At 37.7% G+C, this 21985-nt stretch overlaps 1 protein-coding gene and 1 non-coding gene across 2 annotated transcripts in view; both read left to right on the forward strand.

The window, feature by feature from the left end:
- The window catches only part of LOC126090089 (trafficking protein particle complex subunit 11), a 122681-nt gene extending 109934 nt beyond the window's left edge, over positions 1 to 12747 (forward strand). Inside the window, 2 exon segments of the mRNA XM_049906959.1 lie at positions 7832 to 8017; positions 12494 to 12747. Of these exon segments, the coding sequence (XP_049762916.1) occupies positions 7832 to 8017; positions 12494 to 12538 (231 nt within the window). The 3' untranslated portion in view covers positions 12539 to 12747.
- Positions 10678 to 10751, forward strand: Trnat-ugu (transfer RNA threonine (anticodon UGU)). Its single transcript has one exon. It is a non-coding gene; the product is annotated as a tRNA-Thr (tRNA).
- Positions 12748 to 21985: the final 9238 nt, after the last annotated feature.

Below are 21985 nucleotides of genomic sequence, written 5' to 3' on the forward strand. Positions count from 1 at the left end.
ACCTGACCGAAAGTCTTGTTCCTCCTGCCACCGAACTTCACTAATTCGCACTATATCTAACTTTAACCTATCCATTTCCCTTTTTAAAATTTCTAACCTACCTGCCCGATAAAGGGATCTGAAATTCCACGCTCCGATCCGTAGAACGCCAGTTTTCTTTCTCTTGATAACGACGTCCTCTTGAGTAGTCCCCACCCGGAGATCCGAATGGGGGACTATTTTACCTCCAGAATATTTTACCCAAGAGGACGCCATCATCATTTAACCATACAGTAAAGCTGCATGCCCTCGGGAAAATTTACGGCTGTAGTTTCCCCTTGCTTTCAGCCGTTCGCAGTACCAGCACAGCAAGGCTGTTTCGGTTAGTGTTACAAGGCCAGATCGGTCAATCATCCAGACTGTTGCCCCTGCAACTACTGAAAAGGCTGCTGCCCCTCTTCAGGAACCACATGTTTGCCTGGCCTCTCAACAGATACCCCTCCGTTGTGGTTGCACCTATGGTACGGCCATCTGTATCATTGAGGCACGCAAGCCTCCCCACCAACGGCAAGGTCCATGGTTCATGGGGGGGTGCCAAACCATACAGCAAAAAATTTTTGGTGGCCAACATTATATGTGAAAACTTAGCTTTTGTTGTAGCTATACTGCATCTGTGTATATTAGTTTAAATCAATAATTTCCTATAACTTTTCGTATTGTGTGTTCGTGCTACTTAACAGTGATGTTACTATTGGCTGACAAGATCACGTGTCCAATGCTCTGAATATCTGCTGGGTCATTCAATGTCAGCTAACCTAGGCCTGCCCTGCTCTTTCTTCATGGAACTCCTTGAAATTTTATGTGAACATTTGCACATCACCAACAAACATTGGTAATGTTTAATGTTCGTCAAAGCAATACTGACTGGGATATAGTCACTTGTTTGACTCCATGCACAGATTTGCATAATATGAGCTTGAGTTTCTGGTGACTTTGAGCTATTACATCTAAGGCTATATTTCATTAAAAGAAATGAAATTGGACATCTTGGACAACTTTGTGTTCTCTTAAATATAATCGAAAGAGTTTTGACTTCCTATATGTCAGGGGCTAAAGGTATGATAAATGTGAACCTAAATGTAGCCTAAATAAATGATGTGCTAATTTGAAGATTTTCCAAAAAATCTGGTATTTTCGAACTGATTTTGCAAAAAACTGTGTTATATAAAACTTTCAAAACTGGGCTTATTAGAAAGACCATGGTTCTAACAGCCAAAAAAAAGTATATTTGGTTATCCAGCACAGGCTAACAATGCTACATAATTTGAATCAAAGTTGGGCACAAAAATCGCAGCATGAAAAAAATTTAAACTTTGGAGCCTTATGTCTCATGTAGTAAACATATACTTAATATGCAGTTGGTTGGTATCTCAAGAATGTGGACTGTAAAATTTCGTTCACTTACTGTTTTCCAATAGTCTACACAGTTGTTGAAAAGATGACAATTATTGTGAAAAGTTGATTTGCTATTAAAACTTCCAAACCAGTCTTCTTTGAATTCCCCCCCCCCCCCCTCCCCCCCCCCCCTCTCCCGAGAACATTTCAACATGGACTAACTGTGCTACATAAATTGAAGAATACTAGTGAGAAAAATTGATCTGTGAATAGATTTTTAACTCTGCCCTCTTATATCTCGTTGATTAAAAGCATGAGAAACATGAAACTGTGGACCCAGTAACTTAGTAATATAAGGCTTTCCAATATAAAAGGTAATTCACATACTACTGTCAAAATTTCTACAAAATAATTTCAAACTTGATTTTTGTAAAAATTCCGGAAATAGATCACATTTAGTTTGCTTTCAGAAAACCTATTTTTCATAAATGATTTCAAACTAGTCACAGTTGGAAAGAACATGTTTTCAAACATTCAGAAAATCACGTTTGATTTTACAGTGTGCACTAACAATACCTGAAAACAATACCTGTGTGTGTGTGTGTGTGTTTATTTATTCCAGAATGAGATTTTCACTCTGCAGTGGAGTTTATTGTCTGTTTTCCTTGAAGGCATTGCTCACTTTCTGACAGTCTTTTTGTTGTGCTTATCTGTAACTCAGCATCTCCACTGTATAGTGAGCAGCAACTACCCATTACACACTACTGTTGAAAAGGGAGTCTCTTATTCTTGATTAATATATTAGCTTCTTAAAATACAGGTATGAAGCTGGCATCCATGATGCCCTTTTGCCTATGGTAGTAAAGTCTCTTGTATGTTGAAATTTTCCAAAAATATTTAGTTTAGTGCAAAATCGGTATGCATATAGGAAGCCTGTTAAAAAAACTTTCTAATGATACTTCATTCTTCCCTGTACGATTAGTATGTGTTGAGAAAAAAGGTTGTTGATTTGAGAAATAATGGTTATGATACTGCAAAAATAATCTTGAAAATATACATAACTTGGTACATAAAAAAAAATCTACTCACCAAGCTGTGGAAGGAGAACACACATGTAAAAGGTATTACAGTTTGCTAGCTTTCAGAGCCAGTGGCTCCTCTTCCTGGCAGAAGGGTTGAAGAGGAAGAAAGAGGGGCAAAGGAAAAGGGCTGGCGAGGTTTAGGAAAAGGGGTCGGGTTCGGAAAAGTTGCCCAGAACCGTAGGTCATGAGAGACTTTCCATATGGGATTACAAGGAAAGACTGATTGTTGGGGACTGCACCAGACAAGATTTGAAAACCTGAGAGTTTAAAGGTGGAAGATAAGGTATATGCAATACAGAGATTACTGCTAAAACATCATGCACGAGTTAATAAGAGTGAAAAGCTGAGTTAATTGTATGTGATAGAGGTGGGAGAGGGACAGCGAAAAATAGACAGGTCAGAAAATGAAAGACGTAGAAAACTTATTTATTTCGAGTCAAAAACATTACAACAATATTTACAATATATACAATATAACAAATCAGGTCAAATCATAAAAGAACAAACTAAACGGTATTAGCCCAAAATTGTGCAACGGCAGCAGCATTGTCTGAAACATCAACAAGCTCTTGTGTGGAACATGATACAGGACATCTAGGACAGTTAATTAAATGTTTGGTTGTCTGTTCTTCTCCGCAGTCACACAAGGTGGAAGATTCCTTCATGAAGCCCCATTTAAACAGATTGTCCTTAGTTCGTCCGACGCCACTCCTGAGCCGATTTAGAGACTTCCACACTGTCCAGACTTGATTTCCACCAGGAGGAAGGGTCTCAGAAGGAGTCATCCAATCATTACTGTCAGATTTTGCTGTCCACTGAGATAGTCTGGCTGCTCCAGTCCGACCGGTGAGGGGTGTAGTAGTTCTCATGAAGCTCCTCCTAGATTTGAGTCTACTAATTGGTGGCTGGTATCCATGTAGCAGGTGATCGGTGTTATGATCTGCTTTATGTCTCTCAAGTTTGGCTGCGACTTCACGCCTTATGTCTGGAGGAGCAATACCTGCTAGTTTATGGAGTTTATCAATAGGTGTAGCTTTGAGGCATCCCGTTACTGTCCTGCAGGTTTCGTTCAGGGCCACATCAACCTGCTTTGCATGAGATGACTTGTACCATACAGGACATGCGTATTCAGCTGCGGAATAGCACAAGGCCAAGGCTGATGTTCTTAGTAGTTTGGGATCTGCACCCCAAACGCTGCCAGTGAGCTTCCGCAGGATGTTGTTACGAGCAGCAACTTTCTGCTTAGTGTTAGTGCAGTGTTTTCTGTAGGTCAACGTTCGATCTAAGGTGACACCCAGATATTTGGGGTAGAAACAATGTTCAAGCTCTTGATCTTCCCAAACCACTGTAAGTTTTCTATAGGCCTCTCGATTGCGTAGGTGGAAAGCACAAACTTGAGTTTTAGCAGGGTTCGGTCTTAAGTTATTGACTCTGTAGTACTCAGATAGGTCCTTGAGAGCAACAGTAAGCTGGTTTTCTACTGTGTCAAAATCTCTGGCTTGTGTGACTAAGGCAAGATCATCTGCATAGATGAAACTCTTTGTAAGAGAAGGTTGAGGCTGGTCATTTGTAAATATGTTGAACAATATGGGGGAAAGGACACTACCCTGAGGCAAGCCATTCCTTTGACTTCTCCATCTACTCTTTCTTCCTTGGAACTCCACATAGAATCGCCGGTTTTCCAAAAGTGTCTGCACAGTTCTGGTGAAATTAATGTCTCTAGTGATGTAGTAGACTTTGTGCAATAATTGTCGATGTTGAATGGTGTCATATGCTGCTGTGAGATCCACGAAGACAGCCCCGGAAATGTATCCTTTTTCATATCCCTCTTCAATATGTTCAGTCAGATTAAGGACTTGTGCTGTACAATTCTTTCCAGGTCGGAAACCTGCTTGTTGAGGTATGAGTTGTTTTTCAACAATGGGAGTGAGTCTATTTAGCAACATTCTTTCATAGATTTTATACAAATGGCAAAGGAGCGAAATCGGTCGGTAGTTCTTGAGATCAGCTGCACCCTTTCCAGGTTTTAGTAAGGGAATAACTTTAGTTTTCCTCCAGATGGCAGGGATCTGTTTCCGCTTCAGACAACCATTATAGAATTGCAGAAGCCATCTTTCCGTGATGGGACCAAAATGTTTAATTTGCTCAATCATTAGGTCGTCTAGACCAGGCGCTTTACCATTTTTGCATTTCTGAATTGCGGTTCTGAGTTCTTGTAAGATGAAGTCATTTGATAGATGGTTGTTTTCACGTTCAGGTTCTCTTTTGAGTTTTGTTCTATCTTTAGAACAATTGACCCTTCCATTCTGAACTAGATGATGAGCAATTTGATCTGGTGCAATGTTTGCATGGCCATGATTGTGGACAGGGTCGTTGTTCAGGCGTCGCAGCAACTGCCAGGCTTTCTGACTGCTTTTAGACATATCAAGGTTCTCGAGTAACTCTATCCATCGTTCTTTTTTGGATTTGGCTAAGGCTGAGGATAAATTTTGGCCAGCAGTTAAGGTTTCAATGCTGTAAGGATTATCATTGAAAAGTTGGATATAGTTATGTAGATGCTTCACGGATTCTTCTGTCAAGCCAGGTATGTAGTTAACTCGACAGCCTCTGGGAGTTGAGAGTCTTGAGCATCTTTTCACGGCTTCTACAAACTCATCATAGTTGGAAACTGAGGGTTCTATGCGTGAAACTTCTGAGTCAAGTAGAAAACTAAAAGGGAGTGAAGAAAGCAATAATTGCTGTGAAGAAATGCTGAGACCAAAGAAATTTACATAAATTAAGATTGGTGGCAAGAACCAAGGCTATGTTGTAGTGCCCCTTCCCAACTGTGGAGTTCAAGAAACTGTTGTCTGGGTGAGGAAGAATCCAGATGGCATGTGTGGCAAAATGGCACTGAGGTCACGGCCGTCATGCTCTGCAACAGGAGACTGTGTGTTACCAGTGTATACTGTCTGCTTATCCCCAATCATCCTGATTGATAGCTTGTTGGTAGTCATGCCGATGTAAAGAGCCAAACAGTGTTTAAATAACAGCTGGTATATGATATGTCATTTCACAGATGGCTCTCGCTTTGATAGTATGTTTTGCCAGTTAGAGGGCTGGTATAGGTGGTGGTATTAGAGTGCATAAGGCAAGTCCTGCTCTGGGGACAGTCACAGGGGTAAGTGCCATAGGGTAGGGAGATGGCTGCAAAATGCACTTAGTGCCTGACAAGAATATTGTAGAGATTGGGAGGGTGACAAAAAGCTATTCCAGGTGTGATGGGCAATATCTCGTACAGAATGAACCTCATTTTAGGGCGTGATGGAAGTCATTGCCTTGTCGAAATAGCTGATTAATACATTCAAGACCAGGATAGTAGTGAGTGACGAGGAGTATGGCTAAGTTGTTTTTTGGAGGGATCAGCAGTATCAGGATTGGGTGTGATGGCCCAGGAAACATGCTTTTGAGCTAGGCTGGAGGGGTACTTACATCCAGTGAAGGCTGAAGCGAGAATGGTGGTGTATTGCTGTAAAGAGTGTGTATCTGTAGTAATATGTTTACCTCAAATGCCAAGGCTGTATGAGAATGAATGTTTGGCATGGAAACGATGGCAGCTGCCAAAATGTAAGAACTGTTGTTTGTTAGTAGGTCTAATGTGAACATGTATGTTTAGCTGACCTTCAGTGAGGATGGGATCAACATCATTGTTTGTTAGTAGGTGTAATGTGAACAGAAGTGTGTTGTTGACCTTCAATAAGGATGAGATCAATGTCAAGGTAAGTTGCACGGGATTTGGAATAGGACCACATGAAATTTAATTGGAAGAATGTATTTAGAGATTCCAGGAATTTTAAGAGCTCAGCCTCACCATGAGTCCATGTGACATAAATGTCATCAATGTATCTAAACTAAACCACAGACTGAAGACTAGCTCGTGGCCCACATGGGCCAGTCATTGAGATATAGGTTGGGCCAGCTGAAACCAGCACTGTGCATGACTCTAGACAGGCATGTATTATGACTTGAAATGTTGCTGTAAATTATAATGGAAGGAGAGGTGGTGCAGGGAGAAGGGGGGGGGGGGGGGCGTGATCACAGGGGCAAGCAGACCTAAGTATTAGTGCATAAGGTAGATCATTGACACTATGGAATACAGCAGTTATGCTGAAATGAAGAAGGTAACTGCCAATTAACAGGAATGGGAAATGGCATCAGACCAACCTTTCTGGGTGACAGCAGGACTAAGACTTAAACATGCTAGTGTAAAAGTGCATTTCTTCATATTTTCAGTTACTACAGTTGCTCTATGTACCAACAGATGTTTATGTACATTAGTTACATTTTCTTTTTATTTTATGGCTGATTTGTTGGCACCCAAAGTATAAGCTCATTTTTGTAAATAATGAACTACAGAAAGCATAGTGTTAAATATCAATAATATTATGAAAAGGATAGGTTGCCGCTCACCATATAGAGGAGACATTGAGTTGCAGACAGGCACAATGACATGACTGATATATGTTTTGGCTTTTGGCCACAAGGCTTTCTTCTGAAGTAGAAAACATGCACACACAACCACACAAGCACAACTCACATACACATGACCACAGTCTTTGATAACTGTGGCCGGAATGAGTTGTAACTGTGCCTCATGGGAGCTGTAATCCAGTGTTGGGGGATAAGGAGGCAGCGTGGGATGAGGGGAGATCGCAGAATGGGATGGTGGAACATATGAAGTTGCTAGATCGCAGAATGGGATGGTGGAACATATGAAGTTGCTTGTGGGAGCATGCAGGGATGTGAAGGGGACAGGATAGGGCTGCAAGGTGCAGTTGGAAGGTTTAGGAGGAGGACAGGGAAGATGAGTGGAAAAAGAGAGAAGCACAGAAGGGGAAAAAAAGACTAGTAGGTGCTTTGATGGAACAGAAGTTACATAGTGCTGGAGTGGGATAGGCAGGTGAAGGACAGAGACTCACTAGAGGCCAGTGGGATTATGGGAACATAGTATATATTGCAGAGAGGGTTCCCTGTTCAATTAAGAAAAGTTGGTGTTGGTAGAAAGATCCAGATGATGCAGGCTGTGAAGCAGTCATTGAAGTGAAGCACACTGTCTTGGGCAGCATGTTTAGCCACTGGGAGCTCCAGCCGTCTCTTGGTCAGTTTGTCACTGGGCATTCATGCAGACAGCCAGCTTGTTAGTTGTCATGCCTACATAGAAAGCAGCATAGTGATTGCAGCTTAGTTAATAATTACATGACACAGTTATCTACCCTTACATTACATACTGCTCTGTATACAACATATGTTTCTAATCACTGACTGATTGATGATGATAAAACTTTTAGTGACTTCCCCATTAATTGTGCCCATACTTATTTTGTTTGTTTCTTTAGTTGCAGTTAAGAATACTGCCAGACAGTATTCGTACATTGGACTACAATTTATATCCTCTACTCTCTGGTCTTGTTGCACTGCCACGACTGAAGCTTACACCTGTGGAAAGATCAGACTCTCCTATACATCAGTCTCTTCTCTTGGAGCTACTAGAACGTTCCTTGCCGTCTCATGTTTATGTCATGGTAATTTTTCATTTTTTTCCATTTTAAGGTTGTTTGAAATTTTAGATTTAAACCAAAACTCTTGTACTGTGGTAAGGGGCAAAAACAAGGCAGAAACAAAAACTAATTGGAGCATTGCCATCAGGGACAAATAAGTTCAGATGGCAGATATGAAAGGTTAGAAGACAAACATAAAATGAAGTTGAAAGATTCAGTAAGAGTGTTGTATTGTTTAAAAATTAACTTTCAGCTGTGCCAAATGGGAGAACTGTTCATTTAATTTTTGTTGGGGTTAAAGGAACTAAGTAGTTCCTATAGAAAGAATAGGGTAAAGTGGGATTCAGATAATGTCAGTGTCACATAAAACAAATTATATCATAATTGCGTTGTCAGTAAGTTATAAATCCTGTGAATTACATGTACAGTATATTGTAATGATATATTTCCTCTCTCTATATATCACATAATAGTTGCACCTTCCAGCTAAGACAGTACAACCTACAGTAGTGCAGAGGCATTATATGTTAAGACAGTTCCATAGCATAGGACTTCAAAGAGCTCTCAGAACTGTAGCATTTTTGCATGCAGTTTGCTCTATGATTTCATGAGGATATATTTTCACTAGCACATAATGTACATAAATGATCTTACCACCACCTCATAGAGGGGGTGTTGAAATTTTTACACTGACAGTTGCCCTCAATTGTGAACAGCCATTGAATTCATGTTATGTTCGGCTCCATGTTGTGCCACAGGGTGGTCTACTTTCATCTGCTACAGTTATTGCACAGCTTGTTATGACTACCAGTCAGCTGTTCACCAGGCTGGATGGCCACCGCCAAACTGTGGCCAAGAGCAAAGTAGACCAACTTGTGGCCACCTTCTGTACACTCCTCCCTCCTTCGACCTTCCCCACTTCCTTTCATGCCCCAGTTTCAAGGATTTTGTACCGGTTTCATTTCTCTAGACTTTTGCAGGGCTATATTTCTGTCTCCTTTGAGCACGTTAAACCAATTTTTGTTTGCTTCCAAACTTTATGTAATTCAACTTTAAACAGCATCCTTCTAAAATTCCCATTTTTTACTGTCTTCTTTTCCTTTGTGTTGTCTTTACAAATATTTATTAACCACTATAATCATTGCATCTGACTACTCCCCAATAGTATTTGAAGATCTGTATGCTCAACCACATGTATTTCATTCTGTATAAATACCATAAAAATATCCATCTCCTCTTCTGTACTATTACTGTTGTATGTTATCTAATCTATTATATCCAGTCATTAATTCTTAATTTTGATATTTCTCTCGATTTTAGTGGGTCCAGTATTTCATTTAATTCACCTTTGAAGGAACTATGATTTATTTAACACTTAATGGTATCTGTGGAAAAGAAGGGTTGCACTTCTGTCATGTTGAATGATTCTCTTAAGTGTCATTGGTCCTGTTCTTGCAGGATCTTTTTCTGGCCACAGCAATGTCAGAGATTTGGTATCTCGGAGGTGCTGTGTTCCATTGCTTGTGTGCTGACTATAACACCACATTCAAACTCACTTAGATCTTGACAACCTACCATTGTAGCAGCAGTAAGCAATCTAACAACTGTGCCAGACAGTTGTTGTCTTATATAGGTACTGCCGACTGCAGCGCCATATTCTGCATGTGTACATATCTCTGTATTTGAATACGCGTGGCTGTACCAGTTTCTTTGGTGCTTCAGTGTAGATGCCACGTACATAAGCACTTTTAGTGGAATTTAAATATAGAAGTGATGTACTGGCTCCAGACTTTACCTTCTTGGATCTCCCTTACAGTCATTACAATAAAAAGACAAAGCTAAATTTGAAAAAAAGCTCATAAAGTTTGTACAATAAACAGTTACACATGTTTGTGGAAGGAACAATAATATGCATGAAGAAAGGAAGCTGTTTGTCAAAATCTGGAATTGAAGTAACTATTTTGGGTATCTTGGTCAAAAATCTGATATGACTTGACTTTTCTGACAATATTTGAGTACTAGATAATCACTTAATTCTAGGCATCATAGTGCTATGTCCCAGTGTTTTATTATACTGAGGAGAACACTTTTTGTTGCTGGTCACCACAGTTATACAATTTGTATTTTCCATCTTGTGTATTCTTTCCTCTTTGGTGTATTATTGTAAAGCATTTCACTTGGTTGTTTCTCCCAGTGATTTGAGGTTGTATCATCTTTATTTGACAAATTTATAATTAACAATTTTCAAGCATTTATAAAAGTTGTCACAAATTTTATCTTTCCTGCTCCTGTTCTGTTTTCCATATTGTTCACAACCTCTTGCCCTTGTTTTGAAACATTTAGATGTTGCTGCCAAAATTTGCTCATGTGCATGTGTTGATGAGGGCTTCTTTAACTACATTTACTAAGTTAAATTCCAAGTCCCATTATTGCAAAGTAAAAAGCTCCTCTACTTGCAGGGTTAGGATCCATTTTAAGATCTGTAAATCTTTCATGTTGTTTATTGTTTCCAGAACATTCTTTCTTTTTGCTTTTTTTTTCTTGTGGTCTCCTCAAAATTTATTTTCACCATACCTTTTTTAATGAGTTTATTGACTGAAATACTTTTTTACATTACGTTGAGAATGTGGGTTTCGCGGGAGGTGTGCCAGAGATAAATCCCTGCAGTCGCGTTATCCTCTGTGTCCTCGGTGGCTCAGATGGATAGAGTGTCTGCCATGTAAGCAGGAGATCCCGGGTTCGAGTCCCGGTCGGGGCACACATTTTCATCTGTCCCCGTTGATGTATGTCAACGCCTGTAAGCAGCTAAGGGTGTTCATTTCATTGCATTTTCATTCTAATGAGCTGCATGGTCACCGATGGTATCTGTTCTTTCGGACATGTCCAAAAGAACAGATACCATCTTAGTATATATTGCATTACATTTTTGACATCTGCAAGCATTTCTCACACATTGCTAGAGTTGGTTAATTGATTTTTTTTTTTAATTGTTCAGTGGGACTGTTTTCATTTTTCCATAAAATTCGAGTATATTTCACATCTCAAGAGCTTTTGAGTTAAAATTTAGAGGGGATCAAAACTCTCTACCACTTACAGAATTCATAGTATTTGATGAAAAGTCATCGAGTAAAACAGAAGCTATATCTGGGATTCCCCAAGGAAGTGTGATAATCCCTCTGTTTATAATCTATATAAATGATTTAGGAGACAATCTTTTGCAGATGATGCTGTAGTTTACCATCTAGTAATGTCATCAGAAAATCAAAAGCAATTGCAAAATGCTTTAGACAAGATATATATATATATGGTGCAAAAAGTGCAGTTGATTGTAAACAATAAATAGTGTGCAGTCATCTACAATAGTACTAAAAGGAATCCATTAAATTTCTGTGTAACAATAAATCAAACAAATCTAAAGGCTGTCATTTCAACTAATTAAATAGCGTCTACAATTACAATTTAAATCGAAATGATCACATAGAAAAATGTTGTGTGGAGGGCAAACCAAAGACTGTGCTTTGTTTCCAGAACACACAGAAGATGCAACAGATTTACTAAAGACATTGCCAACACTACGCTTGTCTGTGCATTTCTGGAGTATTGCTGTGTGGTATGGGGTACTTACCAGACAAGATTGATGGAGGACACTGAAAAAGTTATAAGAAGAGCAAAATCAAACAATGGAAAAATGGAGGATGGGAGAAGATAATAAGAAGGGCAGCTTGTTTTGTGTTATTGGCAGTCATTAAAACAAAGGCATTTTTCATTGCAGTGAAGACTCTTCAGGAAATTTCAGTCACTAACTTTCTCCTCTGTATGTGAAATATTTTGTTGCCACTTACCTACATAAGGAGGAATGATCATCATAATGAAATAAGAAGAATCTGAGCTCGCACAGAAAGATTCAGGTGTTGATTTTTCCCATGTGCTGTAAGAGAGTGGAACAGTAGAGAAACAGTCTGAAGGTGGTTTGATGAACCCTCTGACAAGCACTTATGTATTAATTGCAGAGTAGTTGCGTAGATGTAATGCTCATTTGTTCTTTCTCAATTTTAAATTCTTGTGACAAATTGCAACATAAGATGCGAATTTAAATCAGTCACCATTGGACTTGGAGTTATCCTTTACGTAACGTTAATCCCAGTAATACTTTAGAAGCTACCTCATGCCTTTCTCCTTCCTCTGTGTATGTTTGTCATTTCTCTACATCTTATACTCATTAAAATCATTAATATCAGTTAATTTAGTCTTAGCTGTATCTTCATCACTTCAGTCCAAGAATTCTTTTTTGCTTCAGTTTTTCCACATTATCTGTATTTTTTACTACACAAAAGATTGTATTTTAATTATTAATCATTTTAACAATTATTGTAAATGAGAATATTATTTTGACTAACAATAATTTTGTAGTTGTAAATTTAATAACTACTTCAGTTTTAGTGAACTTTTTTCAAAGTACTGAAGATATGTCATGTTCATATAAAATCTTCTATGTTACAGCCACAGGCAAAAAAAGCTGCAACATCTGTCGCAGTTGCATCTTAGTTTCCACCAGAAGTTGCTTGGATGTTACGTGACACCCTGTTAAGAAATTATGCCCTGTCATCTTTTCGGATAAATAAAAGTATTACCATTTTGTAAAAATATTTATTGCTGAAATAAAGATAACTATTCAGTATTTGTATAAAAGACCTATTAGCCTTTCTCTATGTGTGCGTGTTTCTTTTTAAAACTGTAGATATTATATTTATGTATGAATTGACATTTGAATAAATTCTTAATTATTACATTTCATCCACTTCACCAAGCAGAAAGGAACATTTATGGTATTAGAATATAATTTGTTTTAAGGCTCCTCCTTGGCTATGAAAATAACTGAGGAAAAGAGCTTGGAAATATTTTAATCTGAAGATGTATTAATTGTTTGATGAGATTTATGAATATTCTCATAAAACATTTGACACATCAGGTCAATGTTTTTAACGAGAATGTTATCACAGATACATTATTTAACTATTGTATCAAAAAAGCTCTTTAGAAATGTAATAGTGGAACCTTGCACAGCGAGCATAATTCATTCCTGAATCTTACTCATAGCATGAAACACTCCTTAAGAGAATCAATTTACCCCATATAAGTTAATGTAAAATACGATAATGCGTTTTGTGCAGATAAATTACTAAAAGATTTATCTTAATAATGTCATTTATTCAAAGAAAATTGTACATATAGTATTACATGCTTTATTATTCACGATACATAAACTAATTCTTTTTTAGTAGGAAGCTGTCTGTAGTCATTTGTTTCTGCTGACACTTCAACACTTGGCAAAAATGCAACACAGCATTATTGTAAAATAAATTTGTAGCGAACTTAGCACTGCGTTGCTGGGGTGATGAGATTTTTACTGCCACGATGCAACTGATCTTCATGCTTTCAGCATTTCTTTTATAGTGCCAGAAGATTGCTGCTTTGCTGTTACTGCCTCGTCCACCTCCTCCTCTGAAGAATCCTCCACAACTTCCTGCTGTGAAACACACTGCAATCCCATAAGCTTTTCAGTGGTCATTTCTTGTCTGTTATCTTCCACAAGCTCATCGATATCATTGTTAACCACTTCTGGTCCCATGCTCTTGGCCAAAGATGCAATCTTGTTGACTGCAGGCTCCGCAGGTACTGACTCAAATGTCTCATGTCACATCTGCCAAAGCACTCTGGCCAAAGCTTCTTCCAAGCAGAAGCAAGAGTTCTCGTGGTAACACCTTACCATGCCTCTTCGAGCATCTTGATGCAGGCAGCAATGTTGAAACAATATTTCCAAAACTCTCTGAGATTGAGATTGGTAGCTTCAGTCATCTCTAAGCAATGCTCGAAGAATGCTTTAGTGTAGATTACCTTAAAGTTAGAAATAATCTGCTGGTCCATAGGGTGGAGTAACAGAATGGTGTTGGGGGAGCAGAAATTGGATCTTGATGAATTGAAATTCTACAAGAAGGTGGTCCTGTTGGCTTGGAGAATGGGCAGGAGGGTTGGGCATAACAAGTAAGAAATGGACTAGCAGATTCATTGCAAGCAAATATTTTTTTCGCCAAAGGACCAAACACTTCATTGATGCAATCAGAAAACAGATCATATGTCACCCAAGCCTTGTTGTTGGACCTCCAAATCACATTTTACCTGCTCTTCTTGACTTTACACTTCTTGAAGGCTCATGGAGTTCCTTAATAGTAAACAAGCAGTTTAATTTTCAAATTGCCACTTGCATTCACACAGAAAAGCATTGTGAGATGCTCTCTCATTGGCTTGTGAGAGGGTAATGTATTCTCCTTTGCTATTATAAAGGTAAGCTTCAGCATCTTTTTCCAGAATAGACCCTCTTGTCATAATTAAAAACCTGTTGCGGCAGATAACCCTCAGAATCTACAAGCATCTTGAAGTTGCTGATGAAGTTCTCTGCTGCCTTTGTGTCAGAGCTGGTTGCTTCACTGTGCATCACAATGTTATCGATGCTGCTTCTTCTCTTAAACTTCTCGAACCACCCGTGACTTCCCATAAAGACTTCTTTGGGCCACTGATGATCCTGGTGTCATTTTAACGAGGGCAGTGAAAATTATTTCACCTTCTCACACATGATGTTCTTGTTAATAGTGTCACCTTGCAATTGCTTTTCATTTATCCATATATGGAGCAACCTTTCAACATCATCCGGAATACAAAACCATTGTTTAGATACTCTTGTCACTCCCTTTGAAGCATCTATCTCCTTAATCTTGTCCTTGTTTTTGAGGATAGTGCAAACAGTTGATGCGTACCGATTGTATGTGCATGCTAAATCAGCAACACTCACATCACATTTGCGTTTTTCCATAATTTTATGTTTCATTTTGCAGGTCATTTTCTTTCTGTTATGGTTGCTTTGTTGCAGCTTTATCCTTGGGGACATTTCTTTGAAGGTTATTAAAATTTGCACAGAGAAAAGGGACTGTGTGAACACAAGTTTAGGAAAATGTGTCATCACTGCAGCATGTGCGTATGCATATGCATTCTTCATATGCTGCTGCCGACAATCACAGGTGTTCATATTGTTGAACATTTCCCCCGCTGCGCTGACATCACACTAAATTGTCATTACTCATTATGTGAAACATCGTTCGTTAAGTGAGTTATTTTTTTTACAATTTGTTTTGCTCATTATGTGAATTGCATGTGATAGGGGGTGCTCATTAAGGAGGTTCCACTGCATGGAAATTTCTGGGTCCAGGAAGATCATAGAAAATTAGTGATATGGGTTTCTCAGTGACATTTTAGAGTTTCTCTAAATCCTTTTGTGAGTGAAGATTCATAGAACACTATCTCACCACTGACTACTAGTGTTAGACACATACGGTTACTATCAACAAGTATGGGCCTGAAGATGGTGATGTAACAACATCGAAACTAGTTGCCAATAAAACCAACACCTTAATACAGCTGGAGGAATTACATCATTTTTTAACATACATAAATCATCAATTCCACCATCTTAGCTTCCCATTGTTGCTCATGGCAGCCGTTACCAACATACTCTTCAAGGTAAGGGCGTTGATGGTCCTTTGTAAAGTTTTATGTCATTATCAGTTTTGTGTGTTCCAGTCTCTCTCAAATAAACAGCAAATTGGTCACACAATAATTGAAGTGACATTAAACTGAAAGATTTACACCTAGGTAGGAGCCACAGAATACGTATTTTGAACAGATTGTCATTTCGTCATGTATGATTATATCAATAACAGATAAGCAATCCTGTTTCTTCACCTCTTCAACTACTATGAAGTTCATATTTCCAAATGACCTGAGATATGCTAATGTTACTTCCATAGATTCCAAATGAAATGATCCTCATGGATGCAGACTGAGTCAAAAAATCTTAAACAAAAAAGATCTGAAACGTATTTCCATTTAAAAAGTAATAACAAACTTGTCACTAAACATTATGGTGACTATTACCTCTATTATTACAAAAAAAAAAAAACATTAAAAATGTATGAATTTGAAAGAGTCAAATCAAGTGCATTTTCTTTTTGGCATTGTCAGTAGCTTGTATAGTGCAGCTAATAAATGTCTGAGAAGGAAGACTGTGTAATAATAAATTATATTACCTATCTGTCTCTTGTGACTGCCTGACAAAAATGTGGCTCACTGGAAAACAAGGCACACTGAAAGAATATTTTACATCTAGGAAGAAAGATCCAGGGTTTTGTCTTTATGAATAAAACAATATGTGGTTAGATTATATGGATCCTTAAGTTTTTGGTCATTTCAAATGTAATATTTTTATGTTTCTACAATGATGAAATTACAACTGTTGAACATAGCAATATGTCCCAACAACCACCGCATCACTCTCTTGCCAACGACATATGTCAGCTGCTCTTCAACATTTGCTGAAATTTGTTAGGTCAAGAGGCCAGAGATATAAAAACTCACAGTGCAGCAATCTTACAGAGAATCAGTTTGTACTCCCAGAGAAATTTATATGCGATTAATTTCTTTTTCAAATGTATATATGCAGACTGAAGTGACAAATGAAAATTTGTACCAAGACCAGAATTTGAATGTGGGTCTCCTGCTCGCTAGGCAGATGTGCTGATTACAACGCCTCTTGTGGCTTTGCACAACTGCATGGACTAACCTAGCATGTACCTCTCCTCAATCCAAATTCCCATTCAGATGCTTTCAAATTATTACCTTGAGTAAATTACAGAACTAACAGTGTCAATAATTTCAGGTGTAATTATAATTTTTAAATAAATAAAAAATATGGAAAATGATTATATTATTTGAGAAATAATTAAATTAATAATTTTTGTTTGAGTCAATTTGAAAATAAACTTTTATATTTGAGTGTGTATAAAATAACAGTTCACCCTTTGTTTACTACGAAGCTAAAATTTATGCTATTTCAGAAAAAAGTCTGTCGTGTGAAGTATTTGTCTTAGTGTATAGGGCACTCAGAGTAAGTGTTCTGGTTTGTGGTGAAAATAGGGCCATTGACCAGTACCATTACAAAAGTCCACCAAGAATTTTGCAAGCATAAAATGAGCAAAATTTTGACACCAAAATAATGGAACTGTGCGTTGTTCAATTTTGACAAATGTAGAAATAATTAATTTTCGGAAGAAAAGATTCTGAATGTGAACTGTATTTAATGCATATGAGTGACAGAGAAAAAATTATATAAATAATGAAATGGCTAATAATGTGGAAAATTTGTTTGTTTCGCAGATAAGTGATTTGTCTACTTGCACAGAATTTTTGTTACCTTAAAAATGAAACCATTTCAAAATTATTTGTTGTAAAATGATTAAATTTTCACTTTTGAACTTCACAGTACTGACCGAAATTGTGTAAATATTTACTTCACAAATAGCGAAAAATTGAAAAACATTAATCAGACTTGTATTACTCCTTACAATAAAATAAATACTACATGCATATTATTTAACATGTGTACAAAAATCAAGGAAAATGAAGTAAAAATAAAAATGATTTAAATAACTAGTTATGCATTTCCTACAGCAGGTAAGTGCATGAAAACTGACTCACTCTAATTACAAAGGATAAGAAGCGTTTATAAGAGAAAATAGCTTCACTGAAGTTTGTCTTTTCATAAAATTTAGAAAACAGTCAAAATTTATAACATTCTACTTTCAAAACAGTTTCCGCTACCTTTCCTCAATTTTAATTGCCTGCCCCCCCCCCCCCCCCCCCCCCTCTCTCTCTCTCTCTCTCTCTCTCTCTCTCTCTCTCTCTCTCTCTCTCTCTCGATTTTTTAAATAATCACACTTGTTTCATCATTTTGTTGCTATAAATTGCCATTCAGCAACATCATAACATTACAGATATTTTCCCACAGCTAACTTATCTACTATTTTCATTATATATGTTATCCCAAGCCATGTTTTATCATAAAAATTATTAGATGTTGCCAGTTACTTTTCTCTAAGCCATCAGAGTCACAGTAACTGTATAATGAACTTCCAACATATTTCCTGATACAAAAATACTCGATCACATAAATGAACATGGCACCACAATTTGCAAAATATTTCCCTAAACTTTACTATCTTCACCTTCTAAATCATCAATAAAATCATCACCACCACATTATCTCTCCTATCCACATTTCCTCAACATCTCCTGAAGACCCTAGTTCAATATAATACCATCACAATGTAAGTTATTAACATAACAGCTTCATATTGTAAAAATATTCTCACCGTAGAGCATCAACATTGTAGACAATTACCTAGCACCCATATATCACATGACCCCTTCCCAAAAAAATCATCATCATCTGTCAAGTTTACTCACAAAATTACTCTTGCCTCTCAGTTATAACAATCTTCAAATTTGCCCTATGTATGTTTTCTGAAACATGGTTTCCTTTCATGAATGACATTCATTGTATAATGCAGTTGGAATAATATTTAAAAGTTACGGTACATGAAATTTCAGATTAAAAGCGTTTAATCACAATAAGATTTTAAAAAATATTTCAGTTCTTTCATAATAATTCAGACATTGACTATAAATGTACAATGTGACAACAGTGACTACCAAGTCACTAAATGTTGCCAAACAGACACAAATACCCACAAATACATCACAGTAGTTCCCCAGATACATCCAGAACATACCCACCTATTAAACCAGACTGTTCAGGAACCCAAAGTACTTCTCATTTTATATTTTCTCCAAAAGTATTTTCAAGTCAAATACAGTGTGGTGCAAAATTTATTCTAAACAGCATAATACTTCCCAAATGTGCCAAATATTCATTATAGTGGCAAAGTTATTTGTGAGATATTGGTTTGAGTTGATTTGGAGGGAAGAGACCAAACAGCGAGGTCATCAGACTAGGGAAGGAAGTCGGCCATGCCCTTTCAAAGGAACCATCTTGGCATTTGCCTGAAGCGATTTAGGGAAATCATGGAAAACCTAAATCAGGATGGCCGGATGTGGGATTGAGCAACATTCTCCTGAATGCAAGCCCATTGTGCTAACCACTGCACCACCTCGCTCGGTTTTGTGACAAATAGTCAATATTCTGTCAGATAACTTATCTAAGCTCAGTTACAGAAAAACAATGCATTATTAAATGTCATCTCATGCAAAAAACACCAGAACAAAATACAAGGCATACTCATTGTCATTGCAAGCCAAAATATTTTTCCTCAAAATCAATAAAACTGATGTGCAAAGCAAGGAATGTAGAGCTGAGTAGGTCATTGCCCTATCAGTTTCAGGTCAATCCGTATCTTGTGAAACACGCTCTCTACAGGCAGGCAGTTGAATGTTTTGATACATTTTGCACATCTTGCACTATTTGTTGACCATAATACAATCTTTATTTACACATGAGTCATTTATAAGGTTGTGTCTATTTGGTATTCCAATGAAGACCGTTGTCTAGCTCTTATTAATGGTTCAGTACTACTCTCAAGTTTTAGACAGCACTAGATATTTCGTTCTTGTAAACATCTTTGGTACCACTAACCTTTATTGTATATTCGTTTGTATTTGTTGCAGTTCTGGCTTATATGTTTTTTGCAATTTCATATATAGGTGCCTCTGGATTCATGTAACTACTAGCTTTTGTTCCATGTTCTTCCTGTAAAATTTGCATCTTTCTTGTAATGTTTGTAGATCCACTTCTAATGGTTGTGGGCTTATCCATGATGGTGAGTAGGTAGAATAAGATTTGTAATGTTGCCATGAAATGTAACCACTTTCTTAACATAAATAATTACGGAACTCAAAACACATTGATTAACATAGTAAGTACACTGCACACTAGATAAAGACATTACACACACATAGTATTCTTAGTATCCAGTTTAACTTGTCCTTATTGACTTCAGAGGTTGATGTCATCACAGAGCACTACCACTCATACTTCCTGTCACTACCAGTCAGGAGCACATGATGTAGGATAGGTGGAGGTGTCGCTAATCCTCAACATAATTTTGCAGAAGGGGGGCAGGGGAGGATAGAATGGTAGGCCACACAGCAAGAAAGGGGTTCACTCATATTATATCAACACAGAGCAAAACTGAGGTACAGTTCTCCAAGAGCTTGTGCACAAAACCTGACTGTATATTGTGAGCTTGGGAAGGTGGCATACTGACTTGTCTGATGTTGTCTACTAGTGACTCTAACTCTGAGGTTGCCACAGCAGTGATAGCAGGAGGTAATCTGTGGGGACAAACATTCACACTCTTAGCCACAACTCTGCAAGAGGTATTGCTGAAGAAAAAAAATACTGTTAGTTTTTTTATTTGCAACATGTTCCATTAAAACATTCTGTGACACACACACACACACACACACACACACACACACACACACACACACACACAAAGAGAGAGAGAGAGAGAGAGAGAGGTGGGGGGGGGGGGGGGGGAGGCGGGTGAAATCAGACACTGGCATCCAGACTACTCCTCATGAATACCACCAAGGGGGACCACCAAACTTAATGCTTAATGTGCCAAGAGGTTTAGTATGGACTTTGGCACAAAATCTGGTGATCAGGAACTTTTGTCACCACCTTTTCTCCCTTGCCAGCCAAATATTGACAATTAAAATTTTTTCCACCACCAGCATTCGAATCAGCTTACCCACACGTCGAGCACCATTGGACAAGTGTGTGTTAGGCACAGGACATTGTTACGGTGTAGGGTGCAGAGAGCAGTTCTTGTGCTAGAACTTCAGCCAATGGAAATCTGAAGTGTTTCACGAGATTATATTTGAACTGCCACCAAAATAAATACTTTTTTAGTATCTGAATTTTTAGTTGGGGGATAATTCTCAAACACCCTGATGAACCAAAATTGGCATGAATTTCAATTGAGAACAAAAACCTGTAATGTGAGAACATTTTGGATAGCATAGGCAAACCTTCGGTCAAAGATTCTGTTGATTTAATATAAGTTTGTTAGGAATGAATTTCCTCTCAGTTTATTTTCTTTACTAGTGACTCATTCAATGCGAAAAACCTTGAGCAAGACCATTTCCATCTCAATGCAAGATATCCAATGTGTGTACTGTCTACTGGTAGGAACCTGATCGTCTTTATTACTGTGGTCAATGGGATGTTAAACATTAGTCTTCTTTTTTTATTGGTGTGAGACGACAAAACAATGCAGCTAGTTGCTGGTGCCACTATTCCAAAGCAAACAACTGCTTTTGATGTTATAACTATCACTACTGCTGGATGTTTCATTTTTATTTCTTTAAGATTTTGTCACATACAAAAGATCAAACCAAACTGAACACATCTAACAATTGTATATTCTCAGAGAATGATCAACCTGAAGTTACAAGTAGAGAAGTGATGTGAGGAAAGAATCAAGGAAAAAAGAACTGAACACATGACAAATATGAAGCTGTGTATCATTGTCTGAAATGATTCATGAGTTACAAGTGGCTCATTAAAACTTATTCTAACATATAAACACTGAATCTTCAATGATGTTTCTAGGCACAGATGAATATTCAGTATTTCTACATCTGACCGTATTCAGTATTGCTGAAAGTTGTGCAGTCAGAAGTGTATTTCAGGCATATTTGACTGCAAACCCAATACATCATGGAACATTTCTTGCAATGAGCAGGAAATCTGGGTTTAAGACCCGACCCGGCAAAAACTTTCACATCACTGACAGGTAGTACATCTGTACCTACTACTGCTGGTGTCTAACAATTTGCACTAAGTGAATACATTTTGAATAATTTGTTCTAATATATATTCAAAGGTTTATTTTAATTTCGTACTTTTCACAACTTCACTTCTGAAGAAATGTAAGCAGCTCGATCAAAAAATATTATCCTTGGACTTGTAGACATTAGTGGCTGGGCAAATAAACTTTTTCTCAAAAGCACATGCTATGGGTGTTTCTGATGTGGTCGGCCATGTCTTCATGGCCTGTTAGCACTTGCTGTTACACCTTA

The sequence above is a fragment of the Schistocerca cancellata genome, chromosome 1 (assembly GCF_023864275.1).
Source record: "Schistocerca cancellata isolate TAMUIC-IGC-003103 chromosome 1, iqSchCanc2.1, whole genome shotgun sequence".
In the NCBI taxonomy this organism is placed as follows: domain Eukaryota; kingdom Metazoa; phylum Arthropoda; class Insecta; order Orthoptera; family Acrididae; genus Schistocerca; species Schistocerca cancellata.